At 51.5% G+C, this 25,554-nt stretch overlaps 1 protein-coding gene and 1 pseudogene across 2 annotated transcripts; one reads left to right on the top strand and one right to left on the bottom strand.

The window, feature by feature from the left end:
* Positions 1-5,436: 5,436 nt before the first annotated feature.
* On the top strand, positions 5,437-11,349 carry AQP3 (aquaporin 3 (Gill blood group)). Its single transcript, XM_081236879.1, has 6 exons — positions 5,437-5,570; positions 8,621-8,747; positions 9,094-9,231; positions 9,570-9,688; positions 9,958-10,175; positions 10,262-11,349. Exons 1-6 carry the CDS (start codon positions 5,463-5,465, stop codon positions 10,428-10,430), a joined length of 879 nt encoding a protein of 292 aa, XP_081093005.1. The 5' UTR covers positions 5,437-5,462; the 3' UTR covers positions 10,431-11,349.
* A 5,768-nt stretch (positions 11,350-17,117) lies between these two features.
* Positions 17,118-17,745, bottom strand: LOC308619274 (GTP-binding nuclear protein Ran-like; annotated as a pseudogene). Its single transcript has one exon. The product of its transcript is annotated as a GTP-binding nuclear protein Ran-like (transcript).
* Positions 17,746-25,554: the final 7,809 nt, after the last annotated feature.

A 25,554-nucleotide genomic window follows, 5' to 3' on the forward strand; every position in this document is an offset into this window, starting at 1 on the left:
TGGGTACATGCATACACAGCCAAGAACGCACATGGATGCGCACGACATTCATACAGGAGGAAACGTGACTCATTAACGAGGCAGCTTCTGGAATGAACCTTTCCTTCTACATTGACTGTAATACAGTTTTCAAAGCCTGAAACATCCGTAATCTTGTCTGATTCTTACAGGGGCCCTGGGTGTGTGTGTGTTGGGGGGACTCCACCTGAAACCTGCAGGTGACTGATGAGGAAACTGAAACTGAGGGGCGGGGAAAGGGAGCTGGCTCGGCAACCTGACTGGTCAGTGGCCAAGCGAGGCTTGGAGCTGAGCTTCTGGGTCTTCGGGAGGGCTCTGCCTGCATCAGCACAGCCCCTGTGGCTCTGGGCTCTTCCTCAGCACAGGGCCTAGGCCTCCTGTCCCACTCCTCTGCCTCCTCTCTGTGACCCTCTGCTGTCCTAAAAGAGTGCCGAGGGCAGCTCAGGGTGACACCAGAAGGTGAACACAGAGTCCCCAGGATATGGGTCAAAAGGTAGATTTTCTCAAGTTCCAGCTGGACATCTGGCCGGAGGTGCCCCGGGGTGTGGTTTGTGTTCACAGGCTCTCCTCCATCTCGTCTGCCTGGAGACAGGGGGTGACTGTTGGTGCAGCAGGAGGAACTGCTTGCCCACCCCCCAGTCTGGGGACGCTCATGAGAGGGTGATTCATCTCTGCTCTCCACTCCCCGTTCCTGTCCAGAGCCAGCTCCCGACTCTCAAGGCCCAGAAACAGGAATAGCATCCAGCAGTGGCCTAAGAGTGGGGCACACTCTAGACAGGGTGCTGAAGCATGGAGGGACCTGTGGCTCCCTGGCCTCCCTGCCCTCTTCACGTCTCCTCCATATCTGCATGGCGTTTGAATCCAGCTCAACACTTAATGGGGGGGGGGTCTTCCCTGGTGGCACAGTGGTTAAGAATCCGCCTGCCAATGCAGGGGACATGGGTTCGAGCCCTGGTCCGGGAAGATCCCACATGCCACGGAGCAACTAAGCCCATGAGCCACAACTACTGAAGCCTGCGCGCCTAGAGCCCGTGTTCCACAACAAGAGAAGCCACTGCAGTGAGAAGCCCACGCACTGTAACAAAGAGTAGCCTCGCTCACCGCAACTAGAGAAGGCCCACGCACAGCAGCAAAGACCCAACGCAGCCAAAAATAATAAATAAATAAAATAAATAAATTTATTAAAAAAAAAAAACACAACGGCAAGTGACTTCTCTCCAACTGTTAGTTTTGTCATCTGTGAAAGGGTAAAGTATACACCCACTTCTGGGGATTGTTTCACGAATGGGAGGAAGTACTTTTTTAAAAAAAAAGTACTTCCTCCCATTCGTGAAACAATAAATAAATAATTATTTATTGTTTCACAAATGGAAGTACTTTAAAATTTTTTTTATTTATTATTAATAAATAAATTTATTTATTTTTATTTTATTTACTTTTTTAATATATAAATTTATTTATTTATTTTTGGCTGCCTTGGGTCTTTGTTGCTGTGCGTGGGCTTTCTCCAGTTGCGGCGAGCGGGGGCTACTCTTTGTCGTGGTGCGTAGGCTCCTTCTCATTGCGGTGGCTTCTCTTGCTACGTAGCACAGGCTCTAGGCACGCAGGCTTCAGTAGTTGTGGCGCATGGGCTCAGTAGTTGTGGCTCGCAGGCTCTAGAGTGCAGGCTCAGTAGTTGTGGCGCACAGGCTTAGCTGCTCCGTGGCATGTGGGATCTTCCAGGGCCAGGACTCAAACCCGTGTCCCCTGCATTGGCAGGCAGATTCTTAACCACACTGTGCCACCAGGGAAGCCCCAGGAAGTACTTTCTAAACTTGAAAAATGTATGTCTGTCTGTTTTGGTCAGCCCCTCCCCCATCCCACTCCAATGCTCGGGAAGAGGTTAGGGGTTCAGGGAGGCCAGGGGGACTGTAGTATGACTTGTTTTCTATGTCTACACTCTTCTCCACTCCACTTGCTGACAGCAAGGCTCATGATTCCTTCTCTGCTGGTTCAAGCTGCTCTCATACAGGCAAAAAGAGTTTAGGGGACAGGAATTGAAGGGCGTGCCACCCCTACCCCTTACAGAGCCCCAGCCAGTCCCTCTGGTCCAACAGGCTGGCACTTGCGTCTTCAGCCCTTCCCTTGCCTGGGAACCCACTCCCCCAGCTTCTGACCTCAAGGAGTCACGGCCTCCCATGGGGTGGATCGGCTGTCAGTCCCCTTCCTGGGCTCAGCCCTCCTGCCCTCAGCCCTCCTGCACAGGTGAGACACAGACCTTGCTCAAGATGTGTTGGGAGGAGATAGGGCCTCCACATGTGCCTCGTCCTGGAGCTCCCATGCAGGCAGGCTGGCTTCCAGCCCGTACTCAGGCTTTCCTTCCCGAAGCACAGGAGGGAGCCCAGATGGCTCTGGGTAAGCCGGGTGACTCAGGGTCAGGGCCTGCCTCACCAAGCTCAGGCTCTTCCTGTGAAGCCGAGCTTCCTTCTATCTTTTGCTCCTGGGGGCACCATTCACACTGACTACAATGAGAATGAGCCCCCTCACCCCAACACCTGCATCCAGTTGTGCAATGAGGTCCTGCTTCAGCCCCCCAGACTCAGGCCAGCCAGCCCAGCGCTTCTGGACAAGCATCCTCAGGCCCTGACCCCTCTTATTCCCAGATGACCCGAGGAGGGCTGACAGGAATAAGGGACCCTTGGAAAGCATTGCATCCTTCCCCCTCCTCCAGGCAGGGTCCTCTCAGGCCCACTAAGAAGCATGAAGCCCTACCCATACCTCCTCAGCTCCAACCCTAACCCATCCCAATATGCATGGTGTGTACATGTATGAACATGTGTGTACACCCTAGTTACAGATAAGGACCAGTTTGGTGGGAGTATATGGGGTCATGGTCTTGAAGGATGGACCTTGATTTGGGGTGAGGGGGCATTGGGAACTGGCTCTCGTTCCACTTGCCAAGCCATGTGCCTCAGCATGGCACTGCATCCACTGGGGAAGTGGGAGGTCGCAAAGATGCTCTATGGTGAGCTGCAGCCCCAGGATTATAGGTGAGCACGTACACACATGTGCACATGTGTGAGTACATGTACGTGCACATGTGTAAATAGATGCTACTTGCAAGATACACAGATCCACAGTTATGTGTGTGACCTGCTCCCTCAGGGTGCAGCCCATGTGAACACCTGTGTGAACTGAATGCAAACACATGTGTATATGGGGCGAGGGGGAGGTGTGTGCTCTGCCTGCTGATGGCGGAGCTGCCCCTGTTTTTCTCCGGTTTCCAGGCCAGGCTCAGCTGCTGGCAGGCCCAGGACCAGCAGGAGTGAGGATGGGGTTCTGTCAGCTGGGGTTCCCTACTTTCTTTCAGTGTTGAGGAACCACTTTGCCACTTCCTGCCCTGTGCAGCCCCACCTGGGGCAGTGAGGGGCTGACAAGCATACCAGGGAGTGGGGAGAAGAGAGTGAAGCCTTGTGGGGGGCTTTCCCCTCTTCCCACAGTCTGGGCTCCGGCACCAGGAGTCTAGGGTTTTGTCCGGAGTCACAGATGGGCAGTGGGGCCTCCGGCAGGCACTCAGTGATGGCTCCCTGATTCACCCTGGGCCCTCCCAGCCCGTGGGGTTCAGGGGGTACGGTGCTTCTTCCTGGGCCAAGGGTCATGGGGGACCTCTTGTGTGGGGATTACATATATATATGAGCCTATGGCTAGGCTCTCATGGGCAATGGGATCCCGGCAGCATGTGAACAAAGCTCAGGGTCTATAGGCAAGTGTGGCTGCCAGCCTCGGGGGTAGTGTGTGTGCTGCACACCGGCATGTGCACCTGTGAATCTACCTATGTGTGTTGCCAAACCCTATCTCTTTGGGCATGAGTCGCCTCTGGAGCCCTCATTTCTGACAGCCATTCCTCAAGGGACAATTCCCCTGGGCCCTTAACCCACCTGGATTAAGTCCCTTTGGAAAATGTGCTCTTCCCTGGCAAAGCTGCCTTTAGAGACTGGGGTGAGGGCATATTTGCTCCCAGTCCTGTGGGAGTAAGGCCCAGGCTACCAGACCTCAGTTTCCCAATTATCAGATGCAGCATAGGGAACAGGGTTGCCCCATGCCTCCCCTGAGATGGGACTGACACGCCCACAGTTCAGCCAGCTTAATCTCTTAAAGGGACAGACTTGCCTCTGGCCAGGGATCAGCCAGAGTGGGAGAGGAGAGGGTTAAAAGCAGCTGGAACTCGGGACTTGCCCGGTGGTCCAGGGGTTCAGACTCCGCCCTCCCAACGCAGGGGGCCCGGGGTTTGATCCCTGGTCAGGGAACTAGATCCCAAGTGTGCAGCCAAATAAATAAATAAATAAATATTAAAAACCAAAAAACAAACCAGCTGGAACTCACCTTGCCAGCAAGCATGTTGCCTGTGGCATGTCAGGACAACTGCAGCTTAGCCTCTGGAGCCATGTGCAAGATGCACGCAGGTACACGTGTGACAGCTCTGTTAACCCAGCCATGTTCAACAGGCATGAGCAAAGCCATGAAAAATGCCCAGAAAGTGTGATCAGGCACTGATCACACTGATCAGTGTGTCATGTGTGGACACAGCTGAGAACGGAGCAGGTCAAGACATGCAACATGTGACATGTACTAACTGCACAAGAAGCAAGGGTAGGTGTACTCTGGCTGGCACTCAGTACCTGTGTTCCTGAGTCCACCTGGGTCTGGACTCTGAGAGGGTCTCTTCTCCCTTGGGGCCCACAGCCTCCTCCGTCCTGGCCCCTGACTGAGGACACGCCAGGTCCAGCCATCGTGTAGAGCTGGGGCTAGTTCCTTTCCTTTCTCTCTTTAAAAAAAAAAAAATTTTTTTTTATTAGCTGATTTTTACTGGAGTATAGTTGCTTTACAATGCTGCATTAGCTTCTACTGCACAGCAAAATGAATCAGCCATACCTATACATATCTCCCCTCCCTTTTGGGTTTCCCTCCCACTTAGGACACCACAGTGCATTATGCAGAGTTCCTTTCCTTTCTGACATGCCTCCTCTCCCCTCCACCGTGGTGAGGATGGCAGCGAGGCTCACTGCGAGTGGCCCAAGGAAGTCTCTTTGGTGGCTCCTTTTCCCCCGAGCCCCCGTCCTGCACGTGCCTACACCCCACCATCGGCTCTCAGACTCCACAATCCCGCAGTCTGGTCTCAGCCCCCAGACACCTCCTCCCTGGGCCAACACCAGCCCTAAAGTCTCCTCACACCACACACCCCTACCTTCCTTATCAGCGTCCCCCCAACCCAGCGTCCCCTCCAGCCTCCCTAGGCGAGCAGTGCGGGGTGGCCGCCCACTCCTGAGGCCGGCACCCGGCTCCGCGGGCGGCGGTGCCGGCGGGCGGGGCGCGTGCCTCCGGCTCCTATAAAAAGGGCGCCACTCGGCGCTCACGGCCACTGCTGCTGCGTCCGCCGCCCGACATCACCGCCGCCTGCCCCAGCCATGGGTCGACAGAAGGAGCTGGTGTCCCGCTGCGGGGAGATGCTCCACATCCGCTACCAGCTGCTTCGCCAGGCGCTGGCTGAGTGCCTGGGGACCCTCATCCTCGTGGTGAGTGGAGGGAGAAGTCTCTCTCCAGCCCCACACTTCCCAGTCCCTCTGTTCACCGGAGGGTCTGTGTTTTTTAAGACAGCCTTGACCCCTCTCCCAGCTCTGATCCCTCGCGCCCAACTTGACCCCTTCGGGAGCACCCTTCGCCCATAGCGCTAAGCCCCTCAGTGACTGACAGTTCCGACTCTTGCCAGAATGACAGCTGTTATGCCCCAGTGACAGCTCTGATCCTTTACCCTCTCACCAGTGACCCAGCCCACAGGCTGGGACAGCAGTCACCTCTGCAGTCTGGGACCTCCAGCCCTTTCTGGCTTCCACAGCTCCCCAGGTTCCTAGAGTCCCAGCCCTGGGAGGCAGTGGAGGCAGTGGCAAATGGGCCCCTCTTGGGTTATTTGGGTCTTGGATGCCTGGCCCCTAATGAATAATTAAGCCTTAGAAAGTCCAAAAGTTGCTCTGCCATAAGGACAGTTTGCCACAGGTGGGGGCAGAGGGCGGAGGCTACACACAGCAAAGAGCAAGCGGGAAGGAGGGAGGATCCTGAAGATAGGAGGCTGTGGAAGGCAGCTGTGCCCCAGGCACAAAGCACGTGGTGTCACTAAAATTCCTCCCCTAGTGCCGAGCAACTCCCAGACAGATGCTGTCAGCTTCCGTGCAGAAGCACTCTGACTTACTCCCCGGGGCCGGAGTTACTGTACAGGCTCTCTGAGGGCGATGCTTCCCTGCCTGCGTTACTCCCCAGTCCCAGTTATGCCCTGGTTATGCCAGTTTGGGTCTGGGTTGTTCCTGGGTGACTCTGCACTTCTTGGGTCTGACAGACACACCAGTTATGGGCTCCATTTCCTGTCCCAGTTTCTCTCAGATTTTCGGCCACTCTTGTGGTTACACCTGTTTCCCTCTGGGTTACATCTGGGTTCATTTGCTCCTTTGCAGGGGATGGGGTACTCCGTGTCCCATCCGTGTCCCACTTCCAACCCTAGGTAACATAGACCAGCCGGCCCCCTGTGGACTAGCAAGATTAACTAGGGGCAAGTAGGGCTGGATGGCCCACCCCAAATGGGTGGTGGTGGTGGAGCAGATTCTATAGGGAGAGGAAAGCTGGACTCACCTCTGGCTTCCAGGAACAGGAAGCGGGGAAGCCAGGTGGGGCACTTTATCCATACCCCCTCCCCAGACTAGTAGACCTCCCAGTCATCTGCCTCTCTTCTCCAGTGCCAAGTGCCAAGAAGGGAATAGGGGCAGATGCTTGTTGTCCTCCTGCCCTGGAGGCTTGTGTCCCCCCGTCCCTGTCTGATTTTTAGTCCAGCCCCCTGTTTGAGAGCAACCAGGACAGAGCAAATTGTCTTCCCTTCACAGAAGGGCCTCCCTATCTCCTCCCTAGTCTCAGTTTGCCTTCCCCCAAAGGAGCAGTCAGGCCTCCCACTGAGCCCCAGGATCATTTGGCTTCTCCCTGACCACAGAAGGAGGGTGTTATGTCTGTGAAGGCTTTCAGGCTCAGGTGGCTAAGAGGCATTTTGTGTCAGTGTGCGAAGAGGAGAGGCCAGGCCCGGGAGATGCCCAAGTGGTCGGTGAGGGCTTACCTGCATACCTCTGTGGGTTGGGGACCGAAAGCCTGCAGTGGCAGTAGCAAGGCTGGCGTTTGGGTGAGGGAAGCCCCTTTCTCTGAGGGTCCTAGTAAGGTGAGGAGAGGGAGAGGGAGCCTGGAGGAAGAGGAAGATGAGTCTCAAGGTGGTGGAACTGGCTCTGACAGCTTCTCCCTCCAAGGCCTCCTGGGATGGAGCCAGGTTTGGGCCTCAGGCAGGCAAGGAGCTGAGGCCAGGGCCAGCCAAGCCGGGCAGGGTGCCCCAGACCCTCACGTGCCTCTTCCAACACACATACATACTTACACTCTCTGACTTTTGCTCTCACCTGTCTGCACACCTTTGCCCTGCATCACTGCTGCTGGCTTCCCCACTATCTCTTGGTCCTCGTGAAGGATGATAATCAAAATGCTTAACCACCCAGTACAGCAGGACAGTGACCCTTTAGAAGGGACGAGGGCCCTTAGCACAGGTTTTGGAAATTTTCTGCTGGATAGGCATAAAGACTTTAGTTATGGAGAGGTGGGAAAGGAGACCTGGGGCAGGGCTGGAGCAGCTTCGGGGGACACTTTGGGGGCTCAGGGCAATGGCTCTTTACAGAGGAGCTAGTACAGAAACATTTTTACATTTGAACAAGGGGAACCCACAAATAGCACATTCTGTACTTGCAGGACATCAGGGATTTTAGTCCTCTTGAATCCGCTCCCCCCCCCCCAACTTCCGGCAGAGAGCTTAGAACCAATCTCCCCACTTCCACTGCTCTGGGGATCCTGGACTATGGCTAGTGAGACTAGACAGATCGCTGTCTTTAGGACCTCCAAATCTGAGTGGGGAACCTGGACCTCTGAGGGCAGGGAGGTCAGGGCGAGTGGAGAGAGGAGGCTCTGGGTCAGGAACAGGTCAAGGAGGCTGAAGATCCTGAGAGGGAGAGCAGGGCGAGGCAGGCGCTCTGACACCCCAGATTCAGGAGAAGTGGACTCAAACGAACTTCTGGCTTCCTCCCTTTCTTTGTGCCCTCTCCCCCTCAGCTCTTCTTTGGGGCAGAGAGGGAGGCAATTGCAGGTGGGGGATGAGTGAGAGCCTTCCCACCCCTATGGGCCAGACGTGAAGGGCTGGGGGAGGAACTGCTCAGGTGAGAGTGTCCCCTTCCACCCACTCTTACTGAGAGTCAAGAAAAATCAGTGGAGATGGTTCAGCCATCTTCTGGGCTCGAAGTTGCAAACTTTGCTTCCAGTCCCTTCCATAGGACCCTGTTATTAGTAAAGTTGGGACATTGGGGCTAAGAGGGCATGTCTGCTTCTTCTGCGGGGTATAATTGCAGCAGGAGGAGGAGGGGTTCGATTCCAGGAAAGGGCTTCCCGCCCTCCCGTCCTCCCCATGAAGGCAGGGGGAGGTTGTTGGCTTCATCCCTGCCCTCTGGAGTGAGACTCACTTGTCCTCACCCTCCCTGCTTTGTTCTGTTTCCTGACACAGCTGTTTGGCTGTGGCTCTGTGGCCCAGGTCGTGCTCAGCCGGGGCACCCACGGTGGTTTCCTCACCATCAACCTGGCCTTTGGCTTCGCCGTCACCCTAGGCATCCTTATCGCTGGCCAGGTCTCTGGTAAGGCCTTACCCCACCCTCAGCCATCATCCCTCCATAGCATTCCCACAAGGTGTCCCGCTGGAGAATAGGGTGGGAGTGGAGGTCGCCTCAGAACAGGGCATAGCCAGGGCTTAGCTTTGGGTCCTTGGAAGAGAACTTGATACTTGGAAATTTCGACTCTCACCTTGGAATCAGAGATTAGTCGAGTTGGTCTGTTACACAGTCCAACACACCATTCTGTACAAGAAACCCTTCTCTGCATCCCTGCTCACCAGGGCCAGAGAGGGGGAGTATGGGGCAGGGGAATCCTGGCCTCCCCACTGTGGCAGGCGGGGGTAATAGGTTCCATCTCCCCTCTGCCCAGGGGCCCACCTGAACCCCGCCGTGACCTTTGCTATGTGCTTCCTGGCGCGTGAGCCCTGGATCAAGCTGCTCGTCTACACCCTGGCTCAGACTTTGGGAGCCTTCCTGGGTGCCGGGATCGTTTTTGGGCTGTATTATGGTGAGCCTTCCCACCCTGCCTTCCTCCACTACCCCCTCCCTCTGCTTGGGACCTGCTGGCACCAGGCCTTTCGATGACAGATGGCTGGGGCCTGCCCAGGCCCCGGGCTTATGACTCATTCACGCACAGGCCCCAGGTGGGGGTCATGAGGGGAAAGAAATGAGTCGGGCAACAATGGAGTCAGGCCCTCCACCCCTCCACCTTCTCACCCCCGACTCCAGGGTAATAAAGCAGCAATTACACTCACCTGTGATCCCTGGGAGGGTGGGCCCAGCCTGAGAGGGGAGATGGGGCTCAGGCCTCTGCACTCACCCACTTGGTATCTAATCTGTGACCAGATGCAATCTGGGCCTTCGCCAACAACCAGCTTATAGTTTCGGGCCCCAATGGCACAGCCGGCATCTTTGCCACCTACCCCTCTGGACATTTGGACATGGTCAATGGCTTCTTCGACCAGGTACGGGCTGGGGGTGAGTGAGAGGAACTCGGGGAGGAGGACCAGGCTGCCTTGGGTTGCTCATGGGCTGGCTGGGGGACAGGACTCCTCATCTAGAGCAGATTCCTAGGAATCTGCAAATTTAACCAGCAAAAGTCTTAGCACCACTGCTCTGGAGAGCAGGGCACGGGAGATGCCAAGACTCTGAGAGTGGAGGGAAGCTGGATGGTGGAAGGAGGGGCCAGAAGGTGGATGGGGGCTCTTCTCACCCTGTTCTCTCCACTTCCCAGTTCATTGGCACAGCCTCCCTCATCGTGTGTGTGCTGGCCATTGTGGACCCCTACAATAACCCTGTCCCGCGTGGCCTGGAGGCCTTCACTGTGGGCCTGGTGGTCCTGGTCATCGGCACCTCCATGGGCTTCAACTCTGGCTACGCCGTCAACCCCGCCCGGGACTTCGGCCCTCGCCTTTTCACAGCCATTGCCGGCTGGGGCACGGAAGTCTTCACGTGAGTGCAGTCCCCGCCAGCGTGCGCCAGCCCGTCTCCCCTCTGCCCTGCCCCATGCGTCCCTGACCACATCTGTCTGCCCCCAGGACCGGCCGCCACTGGTGGTGGGTGCCCATCGTCTCCCCACTCCTGGGTTCCATTGCGGGTGTCCTCGTGTATCAGCTCATGATCGGCTGCCACCTGGAACCGCCTCCACCCTCCACCGATGAGGAGAACGTGAAGCTGTCCCACGTGAAGCACAAGGGGCAGATGTGAATGGGCAGGGGGCCTCCCCCCCCACCCCCTCTCATGAGCATCCTTTGACTGTGCAGGGGCTGCTTCCTAGAAGCCCTCTTCACGACCACCCTCCCAGGCTAAGAAGCTCCTTGTCTACCACCACCCCTCTAGACAGCCCCCTTCAGGATTTTCCATCCCGAAGGAAATAGGACCCAAAAGGACCGCTGGCCACTGTCTGTAAGCTGGTGGCACAGGGAGTAGGGCCAATCTAGTCCTTTGTCTCCCAAAGAGAGAGAATGGGCAGCAGATGTGTGCATGTGCGTGTGTGTGGTTTTCCAGATATTCAGGGCAAAGGACCAAGTGGAAAGGATTCTATCTGTGGGCGTGCGGGGGAGGCCCGGAGGGAGGGAGGGTGTTGTGTCTATCTATGAGTGAGGAAAGCACCAGGGGTCTGCATGTTTCAGGGGCTCCGTGTGGAGGAGGGTCCAGGTACATGTGTTTCTTAGTATGTGTGTGTCTGCTGTTTTTTCTACATAGGGGGCTTCTATAGGCTTTGGGGGAGGTAGGGTGGGAATATGAGTAGGGCTAGGAGGAGGGGACCACAGCCCAGATGAGGAGCTCTGGCTCTTCATACATAAGTAGGAGCAGAGTGATGTGTTTCTGTCACAATGGAGGCATTAGGGGGGCGGGGTGAAGTCCAGGTCATAAGTTTCACGTTTGCTCTTTAAAAAAAGAAAAAAAAAAGTGTGTGTGTATATATATATATATATATATATATATATATGTGTGTGTGTGTGTGTGTGTGTGTGTGTATATAAGATGCTACAGTTTTAGGGATGGGGGTTGGGAGACTCTAAATAGGCTTTTCATTCCTTTTTTTTTTTTCTTCACTCCTTTAATCCTCAACTCATGTACTCTTTTGCCTTTTATAAAAAAATAATAAAATATATGCCAATTGTGTAAATATCTCTCTGCTCACTCTGCTGTTTTTCTGGCACCAGCTAAAGAGCTTCGGTGAGTTTGGCCACAGACAGCCAGGGCACCCTGAGGGTAGTACTCAAACCTGCCCTAGGGGCAGGGGTCAGTCACACAGGTCAGAGAGCTCCTTCAGCTCAGCTTGAACTCGGCGTCCCACACTTTCCCCCAAGTTTCCAACTTCCTGGGACCCCCCAGTACAATGAATCACATCTTCCCAACCCCTGAACCCACCTACTACCCCAGGAAGGCAGGCTGAAGCCTGGCCTAGGGAAGAACTTTCTCCCAGGCAGAGCTGCCCAAAGCAGAGGACTGCTACCCAAGAAATAGTGAGCTCCCTGTTGCTGGAAGAGACCAATCAGACCGGGAACCTGTTATTGTCTTCTACACTTCGCAGCTGTTTGGGCTCTATCACCTTCAACTAGACCTTGGCCACAGCCCCCTGAGCAGCCTCTCTGACTCCAGTTTGCCCCAGTCAGTCCACAAAGCAACCAGAGGGATCTTTCTGAAAACACCTGCTGAAAGTGGGCCTCTTTCTACGGCTCTCCCCGCTACCCAGAGACAATTCAAATCCCTCTATCCTGCAGTCAGGCCCTCCAGGACCTGGCCCTGGTACCTACACCTCCCCTCACAATGCTCCATCCACCCCAGACTACTTTGTGTGCTCCCGTGCCTTCCTACCTCACTGCCCACTCACTAAAATCCTCCTGATCTGCTCCATCACCTCCTCCAGGAAGTCACCCCTGCCTTACCCATTCTTTCACCATCTCTACAGTCAGTTGTCTGAACCCAGAGACCACAGCTGCATTCACTCATGCCTCCTGTGCTTCAGTTCTTCAGTTCTTCAGTCTGAGGCACCCCTGTGTCCTGTAAGGCTGGGTTCTGGGATTGGACTGACTCTGGTGTCCTGACTGAAGCCTGGGAAGCTCTGCTGGGAGATCACGTGCCCCTTCCCATCTCCTGCTCCTTCCTTACCGAATCCTCCTCAAATTTCACTGGGAATAAAAAGGGAAGGCGGCCCCAACCCAAGCTCTCCTGCAGAGTTAACCATGTTGGGATGCCTGGGTCTGGAGGAGAACTGTGGTTTTTAGAGGATAAGCCAACTCTTGCTCCCCAGCCACTTCACAGATGAGGAGACCATGGCCCAGAGGGGGTGGGTCGCACAGCCTGGACTCTGGGCAGTTGGGGCTGGGGGAAGGCAGTTGCATCTCAGGTCTCCACCCACTTGTCCCCAGCTCCCAAGAGGCGTGTCTGGAATGTTGAAGGGACCTGAGCCAGAGGGAGTGTCCTCTTCTCAGGCCCTGGGGGGAGAAAGGGCAAACCATGGGAGGAGAATGTGTGCTTCAGAGTTTCACTGCAGCCACACCTGTCCCGCTTTGGGTACCCTCACTCTGCTATCCTCCCCAGCATGCCCCATGACCTTTGTCTTCTCTTATTCTCAACTCCTGCAGTTGACCCTGACCAGGGGGTGGTGGGAGGGCTTCTGGCCCAGTGGTGAACAAATAGTCAGACCTGGATTTCAAGCCCAGCTTGGCCTCCCTCTAGCTGTGTGATACTGGGGTGGTCATTTTCTTTCCCTGAACCTCAGTTTCCTCATCCGTGAATTGGGAGACATTGAGAGGAGGAGGTAATGGAAGATAATAGTCAATAAATGTCAAAAAATGATTTTTTTCTGCAGAACAGGGGAGGGGGGATGGTGGTGGTGGAGAGATCTGAAGGCTGTTTTTTAAAGGTCATTGAATTTAATATCCTCTTCCGCCTCAGATTCCTTCCACGAATCTGAAGTTCCTGAGACGGGGGAGGAAGAACGGCGTGATGGCTTGCCGTGCCCTAACTTGAGGAGGGTTTTGGGGGGAATAGAAGGGAGACACAAGAGGGGGCCACCACGGGTGTAGACAGCAGAGGAGCATGCAGCCTAGGGAACACGTTGGATGGAAGGTCAGACCGAGTGAGCAAGAGGAAGGCCTGGCTGCCCAGTGACAGAAGCCAAGTAGCAGCATGACCCCTGGGGGCAGGAGCGAAGCTTCCCACCTCCCCTACTCCCTTCTAAGATATGCCTCCTACCAGCAGTTCTGTCTGATAGCAAGTTCTAGAAAGAAACCTCTTCATCTCCTTCAGGAAAGTAGCTTAATCCGTTTGCCAGGGTGGACTTGAGAGAGAATCAAGATCCCACGTCTCATCTCTGTCCCTTCTTCCTGAGCTAGTCCTCTCCACAGCCATCTTTGGAGGAGCTCATGGTTCCTTAAAGCTCTGACTTGCTTGCATTGAAATCCACCTACCTGAAACCTGAGCTTGGTTTCCGTTTCCTTGTGTGCCTGCTTGTGTGTGCGCACATGCAGCTGTGCACCTCTCGGTGCTGCTGGGTGTACCTATCTTTCAGTCTATCTGGTATGGCTCTGGGTCTGTGCCCCTGGCTGACCATGTCTCTGTCTCTTTCTGTGTCTCTGTCCCTGCCTGACTCTTTGTGTCTGGGTCTTTCTATGTGTACTTCTAAGAGAACATGTCATTTACCTAAGTACCTAAGAGAGTCTGAGTGACCAGTCCCGCTTATCTTACCCCAGGGCATACCTCCTCCTTAATTCCTAGTAATGAGCTCCCTCCTTCTTGCTGACTCTTTCCCCTTGATTTTGTTTGTCTAAAAGCCTGGGTGTGGTCCCCCCAGGCTTGGGGGAAGTGTGGGTGGGGTAGAATTGGGTGGGGTGGGGAGGGGAGAGGAGGGACTACTCCACCCTGAACAGAGACCCCTGAGGCCAGAGACACCCTTGGTCCCCCACAGGAGGGTCTGTGAAGGTACTGGCCTCCTCATTGGGAGGAGGTGGGGACACTGAGGTGTGCACCTGGGAATGCTGGCAGTGCAAAGGAAGGAGAAAGTCAGGTGGGGAGCCTCCTTCACCTGCAACTTTACCGAATTCATCAATTCATTCATCAATGAATTTGGTAAAGTTGCAGGATATAAAATTAATATACAGAAATCTGTTGCATTTCTCTAGACTAACAATGAACTAACAGAAAGAGAAACTAAGGGAACAATCCTATTTACCATCACATCAAAAAGAATAAGATACCTAGGAAAAGCATACCTAAGGAGGGAAAAGACCTGTACTTGGAAAATTATAAGACACTGATGAAAGAAATTGGAGATAGCACAAACAGATAGAGAGATATACTATGTTCTCGGACTGGAAGAATTAATATTGTTAAAATGACTATACTACCTGAGGCCATCTACAGATTCAATGCAATCCTTATCAAAATACCAAGGATATTTTTCACAGAACTAGAACAAATAATCTTAAAATTTGTATGGCCCCTAAGTAGCCAAAACAATCTTGAGAAAGAAGAACAGAGCTGGAGGAATCATGTCCCACCTGACTTTCAGACCATACTACAAAGCTACAGTAATCAAAACACTATGGTGGGCTTCCCTGGTGGCGCAGTGGTTGAGAGTCCACCTGCCGATGCAGGGGACGTGGGTTCGTGCCCCGGTCCAGGAAGATCCCACATGCTGCAGAGTGGCTGAGCCCATGAGCCATGGCCACTGAGCCTGCGTGTCTGGAGCCTGTGCTCCGCAATGGGAGAGGCCACAACAGTGAGAGGCCCGCATACCACAAAATAAAACAAAACAAAACACAACAAAACAAAAAAAACCCACTATGGTATTGGCACAAAAACAGACACATAGATCGATGGAACAGAATAGAGAGCCCAGAAATAAACTCATGCACTTTTTGCCAATTAATCTATGACAAAGGAGGCAAGAATATACAATGGAGAAAAGACAGTCTCTTCAATAAGTGGTGCTGGGAAAACTGGACAACTACATGTAAACTAATGAAATTAGAACACTCTCTAACACTATATACAAAAATAAACTAAAAATGGATTAAAGACCTAAATGTAAGACCAGAGACCATGGGCTTCCCTGGTGGTGCAGTGGCTAAGAATCCACCTGCCAGTGCAGGGGACACGGGTTCAAGCCCTGGTCTGGGAAGATCCCACATGCCGTGGAGCAGCTAAGCCCGCGACCCACAACTACTGAGCTCACATGCCACAACTACTGAAGCCCAGGCACCTAGAGCCCATGCTCCGCAATAAGAGAAGCCACTGCAATGAGAAGCCTGTGCACCGCAATGAAGAGTAGCCCCCGCTCGCTGCAACTAGAGAAAGCCCAGCAACAAAGCAACAAAGCAACGAAGACCCTACACAGCCAAAAAAAAAAAAAGTCCAGAGACAGTAAAACTCCTAGAGGAAAACAGGCAGAACACTCTTTGACATAAATAGTAGCAATTTTTTTTTTTGGATCAGTCTCCTAAAGCAAAGGAAATAAGACAAAAATGAGCAAATGGGACCTAATTAAACTTAAAAGCTTTTGCACAGCAAAGGAAACCACTGACAAAACGAAAAGACACCTACTGAATGGGAGAAAATATTTGCAAATGATATGACTGATAAGGAGTTAATACCCAACATATATAAACAGCTCATAAAACTCAACATCAAAAAAATAAACAACCTGATTAAAACATGGGCAGAAGATTTGGATAGACATTTCTCCAAAGAGAACATGCAGATGGCCAAAGAGCATGTGAAAAGATGCTCAACATCACTAATCATCAGGGAAATGCAAATCAAAACCACACAGAGATATCACCTCATACCTGTCAGAATGGCTATCATCAAAAATAACACAAGTAACAAACATTGGTGAGGATGTGGAGAAAATGGAACCCTTGCGACTGGTGGTCCAGTGGCTGAGACTCCAAGCTCCCAATTCAGGGGGCGGGCTGGGTTCAATCCCTGGTCAGGGAACTATATCCCATGTGCATGCCGCAACTAAGAGTTCGCACGCTGCAACTAAATATCCCGCATGCTGCAAATGAGACCCAGCACAGCCTAAATAAATAAATAAATAAATATGTTTTTCCCAAAAAGAAAGGGAACTCTCATACATTGTTGGTGGGAATATAAATTGGTGCAGCCACTGTGGAAACAGTATGGAGGTTTCTCAAAAAACTAAAAATAGAACTATTATATGACCCAGAAATACCACTCCTTGATGTATATCTGAAAAAACCAAAAACACTAATTCTAAAAGATACATGCACTCCAATGTTCATAGTAGCATTGTTTACAATTGATATGGAAAAAGATATGGAAACAACCTAAATGTCCATCAACAGATGAATGGATTAAGATGTGGTATATATATTATCCATTCATCTGTTAATCTTAATTCATTCATCTGCTGAATAATATTCCATTATATACATATAATGGAATACTACTTATACTATACATATACTACATATATGTATATATATATAAATATATATACAATGGAATACTATTCAGCCATAAAAAAGAATGAACATTTGTCCTTTGCAACAAACTGGATAGACTTGGAGGGTATTTATGCTAAGTGAAATAAGTCAGACAGAGAAAAATACTGTATGATATCACTTTTTGTGTGTGTGCATGTGTGATGTGACCGTAGCAGTCTTATATTCGAAACTCAAGGAGGAAACAACTGTGTTCCAAAACACCTAAACAAGCAGGTCCAAAAAATGAAGGCATTTTTTTTAACTGCCACATTCACTCCGAAGCCCATTCATCTCCTTCAGCATCCCAAAGATTAAGCACATGTTCTGCTTAGCTATATAGTAAAGTGGCAAACACGCTGCACCACTGACATCACAGGACAGTTGCCTATAAAACTAGACTTCTGACGCTGGGCTCCAGCTTCACTTTCTCTTAAGCTGGGAGGGCAGTTGTCTGAGCAACCTCTAGATCCTGCTTGTACTGTGCTGCCAACGCTGAGTCCATGACCACCTCTGGTGGGGCGGGAGCAGGCATGGCGATGAACTCCAAGTTAGGGTCTCCTATCCGTTTTCTAGCAAGCCAGAAGAAGGGCTTTTCAAAGTTGTAGTTACTTTTGGCAGAAATGTCATAGTACTGAAGATTCTTCTTTCGGTGGAAGACAATTGACTGTGCCTTAACTTTCTATCCTTAATACCCACTTTGTTGCCACACAACACGATGAGGATGTTCTCACACACTTGTACCAGATCTCTATGCCAGTTAGGCATGTTCTTGTAAGTAACTCTCAATGTTACATCAAACATTGTAATGGCACACTGAGCTTGGATATAATAGCCATCTCTCAGTCCACCAAATTTCTCCTGATCAGCTGTATCCCATACATTGAACTTAATAGGTCCTCTGTTGGTATGGAACACAAGGCGATGGACCTCAACACCCAAGGTAGCTACATACTTCTCAAATTCACCAGATGACGTTTCACAAATGTAGTTTTTCCAGTACCACCATCACCAACCAATACAAGTTTGAACTGAACTTCGGGTTCTCCTTGGGCAGCCATCGTGATGTTACTTCTAGAAGCGTCTCCACGCCTGTCTGACTGAGGGCTGGAAAGATGGCAGAAGCCTGTATGATATCATTTATATGTGGAATCTAAAAAATCTAACAAACTAGTGAATATAACAAAAAAGAAACTGACTCACAGATACAGAGAACAAACTGGTGGTTACCAGATGGGAGATGGAAGGTGGGGGAGGGGTAATATAGGGGTAGGGGATTAAGAGGTACAAACTACTACATATAAAATAAGCTACAAGGATATACTGTACAAACAAGGGAGGGACTTCCCTGGTGGTCCAGTGGTTAAGACTTCACGCTCCCAGTGCAGGGGGCACAGGTTTGATCCCTGGTCGGGGAACTAAGATCCCACCTGCTGCACGGTGTGGCAAAAAAAAAAAACCACACACACACACACAAAAAGCACAGGGGATATAGCCAATATTTTATAGTAACTATAAATGGAGTATAACCTTTAACAATTGTGAATTACTATACTGTACACCTGTAACATATAATGTACATCAACTATACTTCAATTAAAAAAATAAAATAAAAACTAAACTATAAAAATATTTTTAAATCAGAAGGAGGCACTGGGGCCCTCAAGGGGTTCACCTTGGAACACTGAGTAGAATGTCTGAGTCCTAAGCAGGCAGAGGAGTGGGTGTGTCCGCCCAGCAGCTGGGGGTGGCTCCCTCAGGCACTCAGTGTCTCCACACCTGGGGCCTTGGCCTTTGGTGCCCCGCTTATTTGCGGTCAGAAGGAGGATGGCAGTGGGAACAGAGACTCTGCCTGGTCTGGGCACTGTGGCTCTCCTAGAGAGGCACCCACCTTGCATAAAGGGGAAACTGAGGCCCAGAGTCTCACTCAGGGTCACAGAGCAGTGCAGCAAAGCCTGGACTAGAACTCAGCTTACTGTCCCCAACGTGGTTGCCCTGAACCCCTTTCCCAGGCAGCACTTTGCAACATCTCAGGGAGCAGGGCTCCTGGGCCAGATCACCTGCGTTCCAAACAAGCCCTTCCCAGACATGGGCCCTTGGGCATGTGGTCTCATTTCCTCCAGATCCAATCTCCTCCTGCTCTGTGCCCAGGGAGGTTGACACTTGTGGGCTGCGTCACCTGGGCCCTCTTGCTCTCTGGCTTCCAGGTGGGTTTGGTAAGTGCGAGGCACAGCTAGGAAATCAGAAGGCAGGGCGGGTGTGAGGGGGTCGGGAAGAAAGTCTGGGTATTCACACCTTTTCCAGGACTTTCACTGCATCCAGTAACACTGCTCTCTCCTCTTACCTCCTCTGGCTGAGGAGGGAATGGCTGCCCACTGTTAGTTCTTGGGCCATCCCTTGACCCTGCCCCGCCTCTGTAAATAGTCCCTTCCTAAACTCTCTTCAGTGAAGCCCTCTGACAATATACTGTTCCTGCTGGATTCCTGACAGGTTTCACCTTTCTAATCTTTAGTTTCTTCATCTGTAAATGGGGATAATAGATAGTTCTACTTACCTCAAGAAGTTGCACAAGGTGAGCATTGAATGAGTTAACACATGTATGGAACAACGCCAGATGTAGCAGTAAGTGCTGTAGAATATAGAATAATAATAATACTATTACTGTCGTGCTTCTTTCCTTGTGAGCTCCCAGTGTACAGTGAGGAGAGAAAGTGTGAAGCCAGGCTTGGAGAGAGATACCTGACTGTCCAAGGCCATCCCCTCCAGCTCCAGGCTGCTTGGTGCTTCCATGGGACCTTTGTCAGCCTGGTTGTTTAGCCTCAATCCCTGCAACTCAAGTGGAACCAACTTTCCCTAGGAAGACTGGAGTCAGGGGAGATGAAACCAGAGCCCCTTTCCCATCCTGGCTCTTCTCCAGAAAACTCAGGTTCCTGAGAAACGGAGAGGTAGGCACCCCACGATTTTGTGGGGCTCTGGGGATCTGGTAGAGGTTGAGAATGGTTGCAGTGATGCATTAGGGGTTTAGAGGGAGAGGGTTGATCCCAGAGTGGCTGAAGACAGAAGCAAAAATCCCAATCTGTGTTTCCAAACTTTGCTTCTTTGCTACTCAGGAAATCCTTCCTCAGGGCTCACTGCCATCCTGCTTCAGCTCCCAGGACAATTACCATGACACCGGGGGTCTTTTCCAGCTCTCACCAATGCACCGGGAGTTCCAGTAGCTTTGGGAGGAGGAAGAGGGTCTGTGTGCCCCTACCCAATCCTGCATATGACCGAAGGACAGGAGGTCTGGGGGTCACTAATGGGGGGTCTTATGGACAGCTGAAGTTGCCAGTGGGGTGAGGTTACGAAGAGGCTGAAAACTGACTAATAATCTGACACCTTCCTGGACTGCCTTGGTCATACCTTCAAGTCAGATGTGATGTGGTGTGGAGAAGGGGTGGGTGTTACTCTTCTCTGTCTCCAGAACTCTCTGGGGATAAAGGCTTAAACCAGATGCAGTCATCTCAACCAGCTTCTCTGATCCTTGCTCTGGGAAGTCTTCTTGGCCCACTCCCAGGAACCTCTAGCCCCTGTCTCTTCTCTGGAAGCCCCTTGAGGAGTGCTGGACTTTTGCCAGGCTTCCTCACTGTGCTCAGAGCCAAGGAGGCCTGACTGGGTGAGGGAAGGGAGGACTCTGGGAATCCTGATAACCATCTGGACATGGTCCATCGCTCATCTCCATGGAGACACCCCACCCCCACCCCATAGCCAAGGAAGTAACTGGAATGTCCTGCCTCCCACCCTCATCCATTGCCTCTCTGCTCAGGGTCACTGCCAGGGCCTGGCAGGAAACAGATGAGATGGGGGGAGTAGGGAGGGGACTGGCTTAAGCGAGGAGACAGGCTGCAGGCTCTGGTCTGAGGGAGCTCCTTCCTAGGAGAGGTAGCCTTTAGCTACCCAGGGAAGTCAGCTCCCCAGTTCCAAGTCAGGGGTAGGGAAGGGAAACTGATCCCGGCCTGTGAACAAAGTCTCCCCTTTATTGGACTAAAGGTTTATAGCTTGAGCCACCTTTGGCCCTAAGAGGTGCAGGTGTGCCCACATACTTGTGAGGGTGTGTCTGCTGTAACTGGTGAAGGACTGGAGGGGTTGTGCATTTTTTCTTAGTTCCCCAACCAAGGATTGAACCGGCGCCTTCAGCAGTGAAAGCTCGGAGTCCTAACCACTGGACCGCCAGGGAATTCTGGGGGCTGGGGTTGTGTGTGCCTATTCACACAAGTGCATTTACACACTCACTCACTCACTCACCAACACACCCAGGCACACTCACTTCACATTCAACCCACCTATATTCATACATGCACACTCATACTCTGACAGTGACTCACACTCACCCACACTCTGGTGCTCAAACACACTTAGATACATTCTTGTACACCCAGTACTTCCACATTCAAACTCTGACGCACACCTCCCCTCCATGGCCTCACACACACATACTCTTACAGCCATGCACGCTTAAGTACACATCAACACACTCACTCACAGTTGAATACACACTTACCCAGCTCGAAGGCACTCCTCCTTGCAGGTCGCCAGAAGCCACGCATCTGTGCAATGAGTCTGATGTGTGTGGGGGGGTGAGTGCAGAGACAGGAGGTAAAGAGGTGAGTATCACAGGGGTCAGGATGTGGGCTTGGAAAGCCTTTAGGTGTTGAGGTCACAACCCAGATTTTCAGGGCAAGGGGTCAGGAAGCAGGAGGTTTAGAGAATGTGAATGAGAGTCCCAGTGCCTGGGCAGGGCACATAGTAACTGTTGACAAATACTTGCTGAATAAGAGAACAGCAGGATTGACTACAACTCCCCATTTCCAGTTGGTAGAGCTGCCTGTCTGTGTCACAGAAGTTTAGAATCCTAGGCAACCAAGGAGTCAGGGCCATCTCACCCTCTGAAGTCAACGGCTCTACATCCTCACTGCCATCTCCCAGAGCAGGAGGCTGAGTCTTAGGTGCAGGTGACTTCAGAAATAGAGAACAGACTTCTGGTTTCCAAGGGGGAGGGAGGTAGGGAGGGGATGGAGTGGGAGCTTGGGATTAGCAGATGCAAACTAGTATACTAGGATGGATAAACAACAAGATCCTACTGTACAGCACAGGGAACCATATTCAGTATCTTATAATAAACCATAATGGAAAAGAATTTTTAAAAAACCTTGTATTCCCCAGCCTTCAGAACTATGAGAAATAAATGTTTATTGTTTAAGCCAATAAATAAATAAATAAATAAATAAATAAATAAATAAATAAGTACAGGTGACTTACATGAAGCTACTAGGTCAGTCAGTACCAGTCCAGACCTAGGTCCCAGGCTCAGGGGAAGCTTCTAAGCCCAGTGACACTTGAGTGAAGACAGAAGCCACAGCAGGCTTAGCTGCTTGGGGATGAACAGAAAGTGACTAAGCTCTGGCCTGTCCCAGGGATTTGGGCCCTAGCCAGGAAAGATGGGGACCTGTTGGGGTCCCTTAAGGTATACAGGATCAAGAAGACCAGCAGAAACTCTGCAGAAAAGCTCCTGGAAATGTCTCATATATAAAGTAGTACCTCTGGTCTTTCTGCCAGAGGGCTTGGGTTTAATTCATTTGTTTCCTTACTATTTCATCAAATATTTATTGAGGATCTTTTTCATGCCAGGTTGTGGTAGATACCAGGATTACTATAACGAGCAAGATATATACAAGATCATATAGGATGCATCTGGGTGCACAAAAGAGGAAATCTGACTCGATCTGATTTGGGCAGCAGTGGTCATTCATTGGCTCAGAAAACTGAAAAATCAGAGGAAAACTTCAGGTGAGGCTTGATCCAGCACTCATTTCCATTCTGTTTTTCCTCTCCTCCTTCTATAAGGCATCAGCCTCACCCTAAACCTGGATTCTCTTATGGATCCAAGATACCTGGCTCCAGGTTGCATGCTTCTTGTTAATGTCCAGCAGGGAAGAGGGAGCATCATTGTCACCACAGTTCCAGAAAATACCCAGAGGCACACTCTGATTGGACCAGCTTGGTTTCATGCCCAGCCCTGTGTCACAAGCATGGCCCAATTAATTGGATTAGCTTAAGTCACACGTTCCATCTCTGGCCCCAAGAGAGATGTCAGCTGCACCCGAACAAAATGGATTACCAAATGGAAATGAGGACTGTTAGGAAAAGGGAAACCAGAGCCTACCAAATAGCTCCTGTCTTCATGTAACTTAAAGATGAATTAGTGGAGGAGACTACAAATACAATCAAACAGGTGAAATTGGGAATTGGGACATTTTACCAGAACGAAACATTTCTACAGGACTGGATACATAATTTGTGGGGCTTAGTGTAAAATGAAAATGCCCTTTATTCAAAAATTATTTAGAATTTCAAGACAGCAACAGTATTAAATCAAGTGTAGGGCCCTTTTAAGGCCCAGGTCACCTGTCCATAAAGCCAGCCCTGTACCTCTTTATTGAGACCTGAAGAAGGAGAAGGAATCAGCCAGATGGGGTACTCCAGGTAGCAGTAACGGTTTGTGCAAAAGCCTGGTGGCAGGAGATCAGGTTCCCTGGAAAAGTTGGAGGGAATTCAGTTGCGGCTGGAGCTTAGAGTACTAGATGAGACTGGAAAGTGGGTGTGGCCATGTCGGGTAGGATACCGGTCGTGGAGCATCTGGGAAACTGAAGCTTCCTAAGTCTCCTGCTTAGTGGCCCCGTGAGCCCATCCATCACCAAGCTAACGGGCAGGGAGGAGCCAGCTGGGGGCCAGACCCTGCCTTGGAAGGAGATCAGATGCCACAGTGAACAGATCAGGGAAGTAAGTGGAGTATGATGAGAGGCCTGGGTGTTAAGAGCACCAGACTGCTCTGAGACCCAAAGCAAGTTCCAGCACAGAAGTTCTATGATTCTCTTCTGGGGTTCCTAACAGTCTTAGATTCAGATGATGGAAGGAAGGAAGGAAAGAAGGAAAGGAGGGAGGGGGGAGAGAAAGAAAAAGAAAGAGAAAGAAATTCCCTTTTTATATCAGGTCTTACGTTAGTAACAAACTGCTGAAGGCTTGGGGAGATGGAGGGAGTTTACTTTGCACAAACCCAACACATTCAAGTTCAGTATCAGGCACTCCTGTTCTTGGAAATCACGTTGGTGGTGATTTCTCACTGGCCTTTTATCCTACTTAGCATCCTAGCCTCTGGCCTCATCACAGGTTTTTTTTCTCTTCTTACTTTCCCTCCTCACTTTCTCCCTCTGGATGGCTCACTACACTCTAAACTTTTTTGGTAAAGTATTCAGCTGAGCAAAAGGGTCACTAGCACAGGTCCTGAGATTTCCTTTAATGGGACCCACTCTCCTCAGGTTTTAAAAAGCAGTCTGCCCTCCTCCATTACAAGGGAATAGAACTCTCTCCCCATGGTGACTGCCATTTACCTGTCTGTCCCCGAGACTGAGCTTCATGGAGACAGGGAAACACAGGTCTGATTGTAAAAGCTAGCGCCTCATATGATGCAAGGGGTTCAGTAAATATTTGCTAAATGAATGAATGGGATTATTCAGATCTCCCCTCGAAGCCCACGTTTTTTCTCTCTCCTTCCAGGGAATAGTTATGACAAAGCATTAGAAGAATCAGCTGTGGAAGAAGCTGGTGGAATAGACAAATCCCTGGCTAGGACAGCTGTGGAAGCTGTATTCTCCAAGGAGAGGGAGTTTAGGGGTTCTTGGTGGACCTCAGATTGGGGTGGATGTGTGCCCAGGACAGAGGAGGCAGAGGCAACACTAAGGTTTCTTGATGGGCCTGGACGTAGCCAAGAAAGGGACCCAGCCAGCCCCTCTGGCTGTGTCTGCACCCAGAGATCTTTTTTTTTTTTTGCCGTACGCGGGCCTCTCACTGTTGTGGCCTCTCCCGTTGCGGAGCACAGGCTCCGGACGCGCAGGCTCAGCGGCCATGGCTCACGGGCCCAGCCGCTCCGCGGCATGTGGGATCTTCCCGGACCGGGGCACGAACCCGTGTCCCCTGCATCGGCAGGCGGACTCCCAACCACTGCGCCACCAGGGAAGCCCCAGAGATCTTATCTGGGGGCAGCTGATGGATGGTCCTGAGTCATGGGACCTGCAGCCTAGAAAACAGTTCTGATGTTGAAACAGGCCCAGGGGAGGGGGCAGGGTGGGTCTCTACAGCACAGACATCTTCACCTCCCACATTTCGTGTCAACCCCGGGTCACCTTTATTGTCATCACTCATCTCCCATCCTGTCACTCATTTGCCACCCTCATCAGCATCCCTGCATCACAACCACTGCCGCTTTCTTAACCATGCTGTCACTCGGCCCAGTTCCCATCACTGTGTTACCGTCTCCAGGTTGCCACCATCCCTGTCCCAGCCCCATGCCCAAGGCTGTTGCTATCTGAACCCACACTGTCTTCTTTATTAAAGGCCTTTACCCAACCCTGCCACTGGCTAGTTCCATTCTCGTCTCCCTGTCACTTTCACTGTTACCACCTGTGCCTGTCATCCTCGTCATCCTAGTCACTACAGCCCTTACCACCTGTCCCAGTCTCTATCACCTCTAAGTCCTCTGGACCATCACCACCTTTCCCCGGTTAGTTCACCAGCACTGCCCATCTCCACCACCCCCATCGCTGTCATCAACATCTTCCTGTCTCCAGCCCCTCACCTAGGTCTCGAAATGGGCTTTCCCCTCTGGGGTAGACATTCTCAGCATGGGCCCACCTCTGAGCCTTTGCTCCTGCCTTTCCAGCCTCTGGCCTCCTCTGGGTTTCTGTATCTGGAATTGCCAAGCTCTTTACCTTTGCTCTCTGCTCTGGCCAGGGGTGCTTCATTTCACCATGTTGTCTGGACCCTGGGGCCATGCA

The sequence above is a fragment of the Mesoplodon bidens genome (genome assembly GCF_964165515.1).
Source record: "Mesoplodon bidens genome assembly, chromosome: 6".
NCBI lineage: Eukaryota > Metazoa > Chordata > Mammalia > Artiodactyla > Ziphiidae > Mesoplodon > Mesoplodon bidens.